The sequence below is a fragment of the Homarus americanus genome, unplaced genomic scaffold (assembly GCF_018991925.1).
Source record: "Homarus americanus isolate GMGI-L3 unplaced genomic scaffold, GMGI_Hamer_2.0 scaffold11150, whole genome shotgun sequence".
In the NCBI taxonomy this organism is placed as follows: Eukaryota; Metazoa; Arthropoda; class Malacostraca; order Decapoda; family Nephropidae; genus Homarus; species Homarus americanus.
The window spans coordinates 1,051,620-1,067,846 of record NW_024720555.1 but is presented as its reverse complement, the minus strand read 5'-3'; the positions used below and the strand labels follow the sequence as shown (position 1 = coordinate 1,067,846).

The 16,227-nt window shown below is 40.9% G+C and overlaps 1 protein-coding gene across 1 annotated transcript in view; it reads left to right on the top strand.

The window, feature by feature from the left end:
• Nucleotides 1-6,110: 6,110 nt before the first annotated feature.
• The window catches only part of LOC121860580 (F-actin-uncapping protein LRRC16A-like), a 185,545-nt gene continuing 175,428 nt past the window's right edge, over nucleotides 6,111-16,227 (top strand). The window contains 3 exon segments of the mRNA XM_042357746.1: nucleotides 6,111-6,309; nucleotides 9,302-9,399; nucleotides 10,210-10,260. Coding sequence (XP_042213680.1) covers nucleotides 6,273-6,309; nucleotides 9,302-9,399; nucleotides 10,210-10,260 — 186 coding nt within the window. The 5' untranslated portion in view covers nucleotides 6,111-6,272.

Genomic DNA, 16,227 nt, shown 5'->3' with positions numbered 1-16,227 from the left:
GGCGATGGCGTAAATGAGCCGATCGCTGAAATACAACTGTCTAGATACACACTATCTGTGGGAGAAGGGAGAAAAAGGGTGTGTGGAGGCGATGAATGTTGTGCTTCCCTCATGACAGGTACAGGGTAGTCAGATGCGCCTGCTGGGGTGTGTGGGCCTGGGTCAGGAGCAGGGGCTGCATCAGCAGAAGCGGATTAGGGCTCGTGACAGCAGCTGGGTCCACGACAGCAGCAGGGTGCAGGACATTAGCAGGGAGTACCTGAGGGAGAAAAGAGGGTGTGTGGAGGCGATGAATGTTGTGCTTCCCTCACGGCAGGTACAGGGTCGTCAGATGCGCCTGCTGGGGTGTGTGGGCCTGGGTCAGGAGCAGGGGCTGCGTCAGCAGAAGCGGATTTGGGCTCGTGACAGCAGCTGGGTCCACGACAGCAGCAGGGTGCAGGACATTAGCAGGGAGTATCTGAGGGAGAAAAGAGGGGTGTGTGTGGGTCCGAATTCAGGAACAGAGGCCGCGTCAGGGGTTACTGCTGGGCCGGGGTCGGCGTCTGAGGCAGGACGGGTGAGGAAGCTCAGAGAAGGACAGCTGGTGGGTCGCCATGCTCGCCGGCGGGAGTGAGGACCGCCAGGCAGGCGGAGGAGAGGCGAGGGCCGCCAGGCAGCGGCGGAGGAGGTGTTGCGTGTTGTAGAAGAGAGGCTAGAATGAATCTCAATGGAGAGACAGAGCTTATATACCCAGCAGCCGTGAGTCCTCTATGAGTCATGTTGGGAAAACCCGAGAAAGTCGCCGGTCCCTGGTTCCGTTGCTAAGATACGGTAACATCTGTTGTCGCCGCTCGCTTGGTTGCTAGGGTACTGTCTCATTGGAATGCGGATACACAGTTGTAGGGGAGAAGTCCACTACAACAGTAATGTTCCCATTAACCAGATTCTTGGATTGCTGAACTTGCCATTACCTGGAAATAAAAGATTATGTTGAAAATATCTCTATTCTGGGCATTTGAACGAATTTCCAAGAGATTGCTATGTGCTTCGGCCAGTGGACTCGTGCACTGCGATTGGCTACTACTGTTATATGAATGCATGGGATGCCTATGATTAGCTGATGCATCTCCTAGCCTATCTCTTTAAGCACTTAGTTCATTGTCTGCTGCCATTGTTCAAGCTTGTTCACTCACTGCTATTTTAGCATACGATCTGTGTTATGCAGTACTGTACATTACAGTACTGTACCAGAATTCAATAAGCCAAGAATACATTTAAAACAGTGTTAAGATGGAAAAAGTGTTCACAGTTACGTATACTTTACTGTACATTTGCCACAAAAAGTACTCGAACAGCTGGGCACGACAGGTTTCAGAATGTGTTATCTTGGAATGGTTGGTATGCCTGGTTGCAAAGTGACTCAATATTTTGTAATAATAAATGTTGCTTGCCCTCATAGTATTTACAGGTGAAAAGACGTTATTTAATTTGCAATAAAACTTCCTCAAAGAAGAATGTTCAGATTTCTTATTCGTCTTGTCATATTGTATAACCCTTAAAGCATTTGAGAGCTTTTAGTTGTGAGTGTACATTCAGTAAGTAGTGTGCAGAGGGCGTGTGTACATTATACAGCACTTGTACAATGCCGAATGCTACAAGAAAAACAAAACATGGCACCAAGCTGCTACAGTAGATGGTACAGGCAAAGGCGGGCCATCCTATATCATCATATCCCCATTTGTCCTGCCTGCATCACAAGCTCAAGACAACAGTATCTGTTGGTGAGTACAGTATATGTAGTGTATACTGTAGAGTAGTATATTTTGTTTATTTACAATATACAGTATACTGTACATGTTTCCATTTTCCCGTGTGATTTTATCAAGATATATATATATATATATATATATATATATATATATATATATATATATATATATATATATATATATATATATATATATATATATATATACTGTATATTTTCATTATTATTATTATTATTATTATAACTTTTTCTTTAATTTTATCCTCTTGACCTCTTCGCCACTGGTCGGCTCGTTAGCCGCCCGGGCGATCGGTCACGTCTGTTAAGCACTGTTGGCAAGTACTGGGTATGCACCGGCTCCTGAATGCAAGGTAGGTACCTACCTTGCCTGAATGTACCTGAACCCGCTCCAGTGTTGGTCAAGTCTGGTCTTGAAAGAGCTCACACTCTCTGGTAGATTGTTCCAACAGTTCACAACTCTCACTCCGAGAAAGTTTGCTCTCACAGTTGTCTGGACTTGCGGCTTCTTCAATCTGATGTGGGTCATTGACCTTTGCCCTGGTGGGCTAATCTTGTAAAAAAAAGAGTAAAGAGGTGTACTGTACTTAAGGGTACGATTGGCATTGTATTTAAGGAATATAGATGAAAAGATAGATAGATATATACAGTAGACCATCTTATTTCGGATGACAAATGGTTAAGAAAACCTGTAGTAAAAGGTGTGCTGAAACCTTCCCTCATCTTCTGTTTGTTGTTATGGATAATATTAATAACCTTAGGACAGCTTTGTTTTTGTTGGATTATCCTTGATCCAATCTACCCGCTGTTTATCATTGTACTGTCTATGTTTAGTGTTTGTATACCTGAATCGAGATACTGGGAGTTGAAAATCAGAAAACTTGTCACTCGGGTGCAGAAAGTTACAGAAGCTCGTGGGCCATGCAGGCCAACACTGACAATGAGATCACGTTACCGACAGGTTAATTATTTAACCTATGCATAATGATACCTTTGCATCGGCCTGGATCTGGCCCTGATAACCTTAACCTTAGTTACCCCCCCCCCCCCTAGCGGAAGCCTATGAACTTTAGATTAGGTTAGGTTAGGGCCGGATAATTTTATTAAGTTAAAACAAGTTCAATTAAATTATATTTGGCTAATTTAGTAATAGCTGAGGTAGTATTAAATTCGATTATTCGAGGTTTATTATTTAATAATTTAGATTTCGCTTGGTTATGTGAGGATTGGTTAAGGCATAAACAACCAACTTTTAATCCACTTTTGTCGAAAACGGTTTTGTATTCTTAGAGAAGAAAAACACATTAAATATTGTACACTTAGGGAACAACTTAAGTGAGAACGTTGTCACTTTACTATCGATGTTAACGTTCGAGAGACGACTGGGAAAAACATTCGGTATAGCCTATCAGGATGTCATTAAACCAAAACTGTACTAAGCTGTGAGTGTACCGTTTAAAGCCACTAAAACACATACTGTATATCTTTAAAGGAACAAAAATGGTAGAGTACATACAATAACTAGAAAACACTAAAATAAATAGTTTTTCTTATGCATTTGTACTCGAGTGTCTAACGAATCTTAACCAAAAATAATTAGTTTATTTTCAAAGTATTAACAATAAACAATAAAGTAAATGTTTCAGACAACGTTCATTACCTTAATGTTTTGAGGCTCTAACATTTTATTTCGTTAAATAATAGTCTCCCGTCTAATTTGCCTCACAGTTTTCTTTTATATATTAAAGCACCAGAAGCTGAGCAACATGTATACGTTCTCGTTAGTGTCAAATTAATCAAAGTTATAGATATCATAGTGAAAATGTCATTGGAATACAGAAATATATTAATGTTCTGACACTTAAATACGAAATTAAGTTCTAAGAGATATTTTTGAGACGAAAGGAATATAACTCTTGCACCAGACTCGTGATCAACATTCATCATACTTGAAAAGGTGAGAGTACTCCCATAGGGTTGACTGTCCGCTTGGGACCGTCAGTATGGATACAACAGACTAATGATCCCTCGGTATACAAGGAGGCCGGCACTGCACCTGACACCTACACTTCCCTGTAAATCTAGATATATACCCATTTACAGCTGGTGGTCTGGGATAGGACAAACTTTTGGATAGGCAAGGGCGGATCCAGGGGGAGCGGGGGGTCCAGATCCCCCTTTTCACCAGAAAATTTCAATACTTTTTCTTTAATGCAGTATTGTACTCAGGCATTTTTGTATAGTAGAAAGTAATTACTACTGACTTCAGAATATCTCCCAATATCAAGTGCGCATGGCCTCAAAATGTTCCCCCACCAACAACTTCTTGAACCCCCCCTTTTGATATTCCTTGATCCGCCCCTGATAGGAGACACTGTGAAATTGTTCTGCCTCTGTTTGTTCTTTCTATAAATTAATATCTTGCTTGAAAGTGACCTCGGGTAGTGTCAGTGTGTGTTTCCAGTTCTAGGAATGTTTCATCGTGGCATAATAGACAATGTAAGGGAATGCAAGCATGGAAAATGGCCATAAAACGTTGATGATGATGATGACTGATGTGGATCAGTAAACAGTTAAGCATGCAATATAGACAACGCAGGTATACAGTGTTCATAGACCGTAGACCGCACATATATACAAACAATGTACCAAGACAATACAAGAGTCAGGTGCTTCCCCGTTTGGAGCATGTACTGTCACCCCGTCTGGTCCGCAAGATATGCTAGGGACTGTCAGTTGATTGAAAATGTCCAAACGAGGGCCACCAGACTGGTGCCTGTACTACACCTCAGTTACCCTGAGAGACTAGAACGCCTGCAACTGCCTAGTTTATACTACAGGCGGGCAAGGGGGGACCCAACTGAAGTTTATGAACATCTCAGAGGACACTGCTCAGTCAAGCGTCCATACCTGGAGTTGGGGGACGCTCTCCCCTCAATGGGCCACAGCTAAAGGTTAAAGAAGACACAAGTCCAGAAAACTGTGAGGGAAACCTTTTTGGAGTAAGAATTGTGAACTCTTGGAACAACCTGCCAGAGAGTGTTGTGACGGCACTGAGTGTGAGCTGTTTCAAGAATAGGCTTTGACCAACACTGGCGGATGCTACTATAGCGTGCTGTCTACAAAGATATCTTTGTCTAACCTAACCTAACCTGAACTAATCTGACCTAACCTGACCTAACCTAAGCTAAGCTAATTTAACCTAAATATCTTGTAGACCGCATGATGTAATAACACTCATTCAGGAGCCGGTGCATACCCAGTACTTGTCAACAATGCGTAACAGACGTGACCGACCGCCCAAGCGGCTAACGAGCCGATCAGTGGCGAAGAGGATAAAATTAAAAAAGAAAAAAGTATACAAACAATGTACCTAAACAATACAGGTATACAAGCAATAGTACCTTGACAACAGGTATACAAACAATGTACCGAGACAACAGGTATACAAACAATGTACCTAGACAACAGGTATACAAACAAAGCTTATGATTAGATCTTAGTAACTCTTGTTAGTTTCTTTCGTTAGTTTTGGATGTCTTGACTGACTGACTGGGAGACTGAGATACCTTGTGACCAGCCCGCACTGAGGTAGCTTATAACTGTTGTGTAAGTCCCCACTTATGAGTTGATATTAAAAGCTATCACCTGAAAAATTACCACATTTCTACGATATCTTATCATATTATGTTCAGACTATGTGGCTCTTAATCAAGATAAACTATGCAAAGCGAGATAACTGATAGCGGCTGACTCACCTCACCTCACCTCAGTTGACGGCACACCAGCCAACTCATTGGTGATATGGACTGTTTACAGCTCAAAGTGATAAACGGTTAGTTATAAACTCCACTGTCAAAAAGGGTCTTTTTAATTGAGTTATATGGCATGAATAGGTAAATATTAATTACTTTTTTTAATTGAAAGGTCAAAGATTGCAATATTTGCACTGTAAGCTTTCTAAACACTCCAACGTTTCAGAGGTATATTTGATTATTTAATTCTACTTTTGCTTAACTGTATTCCTTGTACACTTTAGTCTCCTCTCTCCAGTGTAATGATGACTATAAGACGGTAAAAGGCGTAATGAATGAACCACAGTCATTTACAGTGAATCATTCCTATGCAAGTCTCACATCGGGAAAGGGCGCCAAACACTATGCCACATAACTCAATTATTACCCCTTCCACAGTTCAATTAATTATAAACATCTAAACACTACATACAACTATTGATTTTAAACTAAATCTTAAATAAATTACATAAGTGAGCGTTGCAGTTTTTAAATCAATAATTGTAAAAAGTAGGTTGATAAGTTTGGCAACGTCGCTCAACAGGGATATATGACGTCACAAACATGGAGTAGTGAGAGAGACACTCCTATTAGAGCTGCTCTCCTGTTTTGAGGATAAAGAACGCCACACATTACACACAACGAACTGAAACATATCCACATTAGTGAAGAATGTCGTGATATATTAACTGTGTTCATATAAGATCAACAAGATGACTGGGAGGAACATAATTACCCGAGAACTGAGTGGTAAGTGTTTAAATGGTGATGTTGAAATGTAAACAAGACTTTAGTTTGAGGGAAATAAAGGTAGATATATCCCTCAGTAGACAGGTGAGGTAATGTAGTTCACGAGGACTACTCTAGCTATCGGTATCAAGCAAGACTATGGGTTTAAGTTAGGTATTTAACCTCGCAGGAGCTTTACAAGTTGATGGGAATATTACCGCTATAGTAGACAGTTATACTGGTAAAATTTACTCGTTTGGAAAGATTTGACTTAAGTGTATCTTGAGGGACTTATTAAAACTTTCTCAATGTGATGGATACTTATGAGGACTAATGGTGGTGTGTTGGGGACAGTGTCAGCCAATGAGGAGGAATTTCATTGAGTTTTAGTTAATTAGGAGGTCACGAAAGGACAGGTCAGCTTAGGGTCATAATGGAAATAAACCTCTAATGTATTTCTGGTGTTACTTTTTGCGTTATTGACGTGTTAGTGACCAAATATTTATATACCTGTGCTGTGTGTATATAATGAATCACCGTGAATTTATATGATGATTTGACTCATGAAATATCTATTCACTTGTGTTAGGCCTCGTGAGGTGTATCAGTGTTCAGTATCACACTGGTCCGTCTTTAACAGTCATCCAACATAATCTAACTTGGTCTTGTCCATAGTTACCCAGATAACCTAACCTCACTTAACCTAATTTAAAGAGTAGCTGTGTTTAGGGTATTGATGCTACCGTCAGTATGGCACCTAACAAGGCAATTTGGTAATCTTGTGTCATGGTATATATAGTATAGGCTGTACAGTTGTTTGTGATTTTGAATTTGGTTTGACTTGTGTTGATGGATGAGGTGGTCAATGGTAAGGTCAGGGTTGCCACTTCATTTCCTGGGTTAAGAACTCATGTGCAGTTGTACTAAATAAAAAATATTAACTACGTTTGGTTTGACAGAACTATTAAAAACTATTGCTTGTTACAGTAAGAGGTGTAGGGTGTGATAACAAACCATTTTAACATAGTGGGTGACTGTGTGTGAGACTGTGACCATTTATGAAAGATGACATAACCCAAACTGACCTAACTTAACCTATCCCCATCACTCCATTTAGCATTAGGGTGTTTAATTAATCATCAGGTGTAGTGTGCAGGGGTTCTTAATCTAAATGAGTTCCCAAGGTATTTTTTTTTAAGCAAGGGTAATTTGTATCATCTGAAGGATCTCCACCCCAGCTTATTTCACCTGAAGATTAACCACTCTAATGCTAACTTAACCTACCCCAGATTCATACCCCCAGATAGTTAGGGTTGTTTATGTCAAGCTTCATGAAAGGTTCACTGCCAGTCTTACCTGCGGCTACATGTGTGTGTGTGTAGTTATCATGTTTTTGAGGAACTTCAGAATTTTTGTAACCAACTTCACTAGCTCCTGTAATAAGAGATAATGTTAAGTTATCCTGTAAACAGATTTTTTGTTAATGGTCCCGATAAATCCATACAGGAGTCTGTAAGTATATACTGTACCAGTTTTGGGATAAGATTTTCATTCCTACTACTGTACTGTACTGTACTGTACTATATTATCTTAATGCATAACATAAAAGGAAATAATTGATGTAAACTTTCCCTTAGAAGCATCTAACGCCCGTAATATTAAACAACATCTTCCCTTGAAGAGGGTCGTCATGTTTCAACCCGAGTTTTAAACTAAATGAGCCCTGAGGGACACCACAGTACAGTACTTAATGGGGAAGTGTGGCGGTAAAATGAACTAATTCCAATAAAATTAATTTTTGATAATGGAATTAGTTAATTTTACCGCCACACTTCCCCGTTAAGTACTGTACTGCAGTGTCCCTCAGGACTCATTTAGTTTAAAACTCAGGTTGAAACATGACGACCCTCTAAAGGAAAACTGTTGTTTAATAATACGGGCGATAGTCTTATCAACATCACTTCCTCCCCAAAACTTTGGGATTTACACCATGTAGCAATGATGACAGGTGGCAATTACTGTACCAAGGATCATTTTAGCTCTACAATCTAACTAACTGAGTTACCCAGAAGTGTTAGGTTTGGTTAGTCAATTTTTGTCTGCTTCACCAGTGGTTTTCAAATTACTTTATCCTCGTTTCTCCAGGTTGTCATTAATATAAACATACTGTACTGGCATTGGTAAAGATTTCATAAAACATTTAATACTGTATACAGGTAATACCACAGCTGAACTTGTCCTTTATAAAATGTGTTGCTCGGTCAAACTGTTACATTACCCGGTATTATTGTATGTTCATAATGGTATTTTACTTCCTCCCCCACTGTATACTTAAATTCATGCAGTAACACAAACATCAATGAAGACCCTGTTAGAATATTTAGAAAGTGGTGACCTTCCTTCTCGAGCTAGATAGATTCATGGATGATAGAGAGTGGTAGTAACTCTCGACAGGAGCTGCCATGCACAGGCCAACCGGCCTATTGCAGACTCCTCATTTTCTTATGTTCTTATGTTCTAAAGGCCCGCTCACACCAAGGCCAGAACCAGACATAATCCGACTCAAATTGTCCAGAGACAGAAGATATATGGCGCTGCGGTTGGTATTATGATTTTCTCAGCTTAGCTAGTACCTGTTACACGACTGTCATTGTAGGGAGAGGGAAACTGTCTTCCCTCTCGGATAAAATTTGAAAGATTCAAATATCTGTATAGTGGGAGATAGGCGCTTTTAACTTGACTTGCTCAATTGGACAATTTGCATCAAATTATGTCCATTCCGTCCTCCGTGTGAGTGGGCCCTAAACCTATCACTGAGTATTTTAGAATCAGTGAAGATTCTCCACCTCAGCTTATTTTATGTAAAGATCAACCACCCATACGCTAACCTAACTTAATCTAACCTAACAACCTCTCCTAACCTAACCTCATTCCCCCAAATTATGTGCCTTTGTAATGCACTGTACTCTGTGTATGAGGAATTTAATGTATTTTCCCATTTCATCTTTTACAGATTCCATACGCCAATGCCTTGGACGTAAAGTGAAGCTCACGTTGAAGGTGCTCGTAAAAGTTGAGACCAGAGGAGATAAGACAGACAATCGGGTGTTGGTAAGTGTCCTACAGATTCTTTAATTTACTACCATGAATCAAATATTGAAGCAGAAGTGAACACAGACACTCTTGAAAGTACGTTACCTGTACTATACACTGCCTGGACACGTACGAACAAGCGTTGACCGAGCTTAACCCCTTTTTGTTTGGTGTCCCCTCCCAGATGAATAAAATTGTCTTGCCAAATAAAATATCAAAAGTGGCATCCCCATGGTGAAGGGGTTTAGGTTTCAGAGATACACAAGGCAAATTATTCTTATGAGTAACATCAGCAAAATATATCAATTACCAGTCTGTTTGGTGACAACAATCATTTCAGATCCAGATTTATAGATCAACTCCTGCATGTACCGGGTATTTATATAGTTTATGCTGGATGTACTGCATTGTATTGTGTTCAAGTGTAAAGTCTGTTGAATGAATGCATTTTATTTATACATTAGGGAGGGGCAGGCCAGGTAAGAGAACATGGCATTGATTCACATTGTTCAGCCTCTAGTTCTAGTAGAAGAGCCCCTGGTCCCTCCTGGCAAACTTCCAAACATTTATTGACTGTGAAATTGCTGATTGATGCATCACAGATCATAAGCCTCAGCTGGCATAACATCCACATGAGGAGGAACAATGTTGGGATGTTTTAGTGAAGAAAGTCATGTGAGGAGGAAGTGAGATGCAAGAATTATATAATACACAACATTGTTACATTACATTTTTCAAACAGTTTGATTTTTGCCTCATAGGTGAGATGTGCCGTGTGTGTGTGTGTCAAGATCACGACTATAGTTTATTTTCTTTCTTTTTTTCCAGGCTTTTGCATCATGTCGATTGTTTGTGCTGACGGCCAAGGTCCCCACGAGGGTGAGTGATATAATTTGTTGTTGTGTCTGCTGGAGGTGCGAGGGGTTGGATCACAGTAGGTTGGTTGGATAGTTCTATTTTAATCACATTTTCGAACTGGTTATTCCCCTTATTCAAAACACACGTAGAAAGTGACGTAGCGATGTTGGCCATGCTTTTAGGTTTTATTAATATATATTTTTTTTTTACGTTATTTTGTTCCCTGGTCCTCATTGAACTCTGCTTGGATTAGAATGGTTTTATTAACACATCTGGATTCACTTTGTTGTATCTGTCGTTCTTCTCACAGCATCTCATAGTGTGTCTTGTTGTCTCCCGGAGAGTCTCATAGTGTGTCTTGTTGTCTCCCGGAGAGTCTCATAGTGTGTGTTGTTGTCTACCGGAGAGTCTCATAGTGTGTCTTGTTGTCTCCCGGAGAGTCTCATAGTGTGTGTTGTTGTCTCCTGGAGAGTCTCATAGTGTGTGTTGTTGTCTCCCGGAGAGTCTCATAGTGTGTTGTTGCTCCGGAGAGTCTCATAGTGTGTCTTGTTGTTCACCGGAGAGTCTCATAGTGTGTGTTGTTGTCTACCGGAGAGTCTCATGGTGTGTGTTGTTAGTGGAGTCTCATAGTGTGTCTTGTTGTCTACCGGAGAGTCTCATAGTGTGTGTTGTTGTCTGGAGAGTCTCGGAGAGTCTCCTAGTGTGGTTGTTGTTCCCGGAGAGTCTCATAGTGTGTGTTGTTGCTCACCGGAGAGTCTCTAGTGTGTGTTGGTTGTTCACTGGAGAGTCTCATAGTGTGTGTTGTTGCTCAATGGAGAGTCTCATAGTGTGTGTTGTTGTCTCCTCGGAGAGTCTCGTAGTGTGTGTTGTTGTTCCCCCGGAGAGTCTCTTATGGTGTGTCTTTGTTGTCTACTGGAGAGTCTCTATAGTGTGTGTGTTAGTTGTTCAATGTGGGAGAGTCTCATAGTGTGTGTTGTTGCTCAATGGAGAGTCTCTTATAGTGTGTTGTTGTCTCCCCGGAGAGTCTATATGTGTGTTGTTGCTCAATGAGAGTCTCATAGTGTGTGTTGTTGCTCACCGGAGAGTCTCATAGTGTGTGTTGTTGCCCATCGGAGAGTCTCAGGCGTGTGTTGTTGTCTCCCCGAGAAGTGTGTTGTTGTCTCCGGAGAGTCTCTAGTGTGTCTTGTTGTCTACCGGAGAGTCTTACAGTGTGTGTTGTTGTCTACCGAGAGTCTCGGGAGTGTGTGTTGTTGTCATCGGAGAGTCTCAGTAGTGTGTCTTGTTGTTCACCGGAGAGTCTCATAGTGTGTGTTGTTGTTTACCAGAGTCTCATAGTGTGTCTTGTTGTCTACCGGAGAGTCTCATAGTGTGTGTTGTTGTCTACCGGAGAGTCTCATAGTGTGTCTTGTTGTCTACCGGAGAGTCTCATAGTGTGTCTTGTTGTCTCCCGGAGAGTCTCATAGTGTGTCTTGTTGTCTACCGGAGAGTCTCATAGTGTGTCTTGTTGTCTCCCGGAGAGTCTCATAGTGTGTCTTGTTGTCTACCGGAGAGTCTCATAGTTTATCTCCTCCTCCTCTACATTGGCTGGATCATAGGGTACAGTACTACAGTATATATACAAACCACAACCATTTTAATAATCATTCTCTACTGCATTAAATCGAAATTGGTTATTATATGTATCAGTAAACCTTTATTATTATTATTATTATTATTATTATTATTTTTATTATTATTATTATTATTATTATTATTATTATTATTATTATTTTACACATGGGGCAGAGATTCATATGCCATTTTGTAAGTACTGTACTGGGTGGGATGGGGTCACTTGCTCGTAGCCTCAGAGTTTTGGCAATGTAACTGTTGAGAGAGATGGAGGGAAGGTGAGAGATGGAAGTGGAGGGAGAGTGAGAGATGGAAGTGGAGGGAGAGTGAGAGAGAGGTGGAGGGAGAGAGATGAATGGAGAGAGGGAAATGACTGGAGAAAGAGGGAGATGGAGGGAGGATGAGAGATGGATGGAGTGAGAAAGAGGATGAGAGATGGATGGAGAGAAAGGTGGAGTGAGAGAGAGGCAGATGGAATGAGAGAGATAAGTGAGAGATAGCATAAATAATGGATATACATATACAGTATTAGCAATCCTCTCGGGCAAACAGCAAGTGAAGCCCCCAGTACTTGCCTCACATCACTAGTATATTATAGTACACAAATAAAATAAAAATTATCCAAAGGTGGATCTTAATTTTGTATCCTTGGCACTAATAAAGTTACTTCAAACAGTGACTGAGTGACGTGTTTAGTCATTAGTAATGCTTAATCCCCAGCTGCATAGAACAAGTATTTAAACATCGTGACTGCTAACAAATATAGTACTTGGGGATGACTGGGTTAAGGGTCTGTTAGTAATGGTTAGGTTAGGTTGGGGTCTGGTAGGAATGGTTAGGTTAGGTTGGGGTCTGGTAGGAATGGTTAGGTTAGGTTGGGGTCTGGTAGGAATGGTTAGGTTAGGTTAGGTTGGGGTCTGGTAGGAATGGTTAGGTTAGGTTGGGGTCTGGTAGGAATGGTTAGGTTAGGTTGGGGTCTGGTAGGAATGGTTAGGTTAGGTTGGGGTCTGGTAGGAATGGTTAGGTTAGGTTGGGGTCTGGTATGGTTAGGTGGGTTGGGGTCTAAAGGGATTAGGTTAGGTTGGTCTGTAGTATGGTTTGGATATGGGATTTGGGGTCTGGTAGGAATGGTTAGGTTGGGGTCTGGTAGGAATGGTTAGGGTTAGGGTTGGGGTCTGGTAGGAATGGTTAGGTTAGGTTAGGTTGGGGTCTGGTAGGTATGGTTTGGTTAGGTTGGGGTCTGGTAGGAATGGTTAGGTTAGGTTGGGGTCTGGTAGGAATGGTTAGGTTAGGTTGGGGTCTGGTAGGAATGGTTAGGTTAGGTTGGGGTCTGGTAGGAATGGTTAGGTTAGGTTGGGGTCTGGTAGGAATGGTTTGGATATGGTTGGATTTGTGTCTGTTTGGTATGGTTAAGTTAGCTTAGGTTTGGGCCTGACCTACTGTACTGTAGAGGTGTGGCATGAGTGAGACACCGCAGGCTGCTTTCAGGTAATATCAACAGGTATTTAGTGCTAGGTCAAGTCAGGTGACAACTTGTGATGACAAAGCCCAACAAGTTTGTATCTCTGTTCAATATATTAGGAAAGGTTTATTACTGTTGTTGCTAACACTTTGTATCAGCAGTTTATTCATTTGTTTACTTAGATAATTGGCTGAAATCTTTCTGGTTTCTCAATGTTGTTTTATGTGTTAGGTTAAGATTCAAGGAGTATTCAGTATTGTAGTTTCAGCATGTGTTTTTCATCCTGATAGTTGCGTTGTGGTCTATTTAAAGTAGTTAATTTGCATAGCAGTAACAAATATTTTTACAGTGTGTTCAAGTGGAAGAGTAAATATTTTGAAGTGATATCAATCAACAATGGATAATTGAATACTTACTAAAAAATTTAATACCCCACATCTGCTATTAAGGTAATTACATTATACAGTATTTGAAATTTGCAAATTATTGACTTCATTTGCATAACAAACACATTTCCCAGAGTTGAATCATGTAGGATATTGTTGCAGTTATTTGATGGCAAAACAGGTTAGCACAAATTTGTCCTTTATTCAGAATTTTTGGTTTAGTCATATAAACCTGGATTCACCCTTGGATTTGGTTTAGTGTTGTGTTTAACTTGGGAAGATTACACAGTGCAGAATTTGTCGGGTTATCTCGTAGCTGTTGAGTGAGCTGAGAGCATTAACAATATATTATACTCCACTTTGAAAAACTTTTTCTTAAAGTTCTTGTCGATAAGAAGTTCAATGGTGCAGTACTATGACATTTGGACAGTCTTTGACCTTTAATGGCCTCTCTAGGCTGATAAGTCCATTGAGCTTGTCAGTTTCCTGTTGAGACATGAGAGTACTGTAGTGTACTGTAGTCTGTGTTGAGCACTGTATTATATTTTACTTATTTATGCTGAGTCTGTAACATTTGTATATGTACTGTATGAGCCTGCCCACTCGTGCCCACTCAGCTGTGTAAAAGGAGTGGGTTGGCATGACTGGGTGACCTTACAACTGTTACTAGTCAGTTCACCATTAATCCATCTGACTGAAGATGATGACTCACAGTTTAAGATGTAAATACTGTACAGTATATGGATTATCTGACCCATTTAAAACCTTAATGACCTCAATAATATTATAGACAGAACGCAGTGCATGTGTAGACGTCTACGAATACAAGGACAATAATTATGATTCGTTCAAGGGGCGCCGGTGGTAGAGCGGTACCACTCTTGCCTCGCAAGCGAGATGTCACGGGTTTGATTCCCGGGCCGGTGGAAAGTTGTTTGGACACACATCCTAGCCTCCCTTGGTCCCTGTTCACCTAGCAGTAAAGTAGGTACCTGTTGTAAATCGAAAAGTTGCGAATTAGTATTCATGGAAAGTTGTTGGAGCTTCCAATAACTTGCTGACAAAACCTGTGACTTTTCAGGCTTCTAGGCCCTTGACAAAAAACCTATGACCCTTTTGGCTTCTATGCCCTTATCTCATGAGACATAAAGGCAAGCATGAACTTAGCATGCTTCCCAGATGGGCGCTGTGAGTGCTTCTGCACTTCACCTTGCACAGGATGTAGGGGGGTGCCCAATAAACTAAAAAAAATAAATTATGACTCGTTCTTGTAGTATAAGACTGGACCGTTGTGTCTATAATGTTTTTGGAATAGGTTAAAGATTTATGGACACCCTATAGTACTGTATGACCTGTGACACCCACAGTTTGTACAGTGGCAATGTGTGTATCTCATCACGTGTGTCCTGGGTTCACTCCCTGGCTTGAGACAGATGTGAGAAGGGTGTTATCCAGGTCAGCTGTATGACTTAGTGTTGCTACTTGTCGGGGCAGAATTTTACTTCATATCTAACCAATAACTCTGGGTGTTTGTTGACGCTCTGCCGTTCTCCAGGAAGAGATTGATATTGAACATTTTGGTGATTTGAAAGATGTAGAAACTGTCGAGAACTGTGTTTATCTTTGTCTGTCACTCCTCCTTGTTACCTACCCTGGGTGACCACTAACACAGATACGTAGTACTTCCTTTGTTGTTCTGTCTGTTGCTTGTTTTAACGGGTGATTGGTAGAGAGAGGCTAACATTATCATCATCATCTTTTATCATTGTCATCATCATCACTAGCGTCCCATCATACTGTAACTAAGACAGGCTGACATCACCATCACTAGCGTCCCATCATACTGTAACTAAGACAGGCTGACATCATCATCACTAGCGTCCCATCATACTGTAACTAAGACAGGCTGACATCACCATCACTAACATCCCATCATACTGTAACTAAGACAGCTGACATCATCATCACTAGCGTCCCATCATACTGTAACTAAGACAGGCTAACATCACCATCACTAACTCCCATCATACTGTAACTAAGACAGGCTAACATCACCATCACTAACATCCCATCATACTGTAACTAAGACAGGCTGACATCATCATCACTAGCGTCCCATCATACTGTAACTAAGACAGGCTACATCACCATCACTAGCGGCCCATCATACTGTAACTAAGACAGGCTGACATCATCATCACTAGCGTCCCATCATACTGTAACTAAGACAGGCTGACATCATCATCACTAACATCCCATCATACTGCTAACTAAGACAGGCTGACATCATCATCATAGCATACTGTAACTATGTCACCACTCATCATACTGTAACTAAGACAGGCTGACATCACCATCACTAACATCCCATCATACTGTAACTAAGACAGGCTGACATCACCATCACTAGCGTCCCATCATACTGTAACTAAGACAGGCTAACATCACCATCACTAACATCCCATCATACTGTAACTAAGACAGGCTGACATCATCATCACTAGCGTCCCATCATGCTGTAACTAAGAC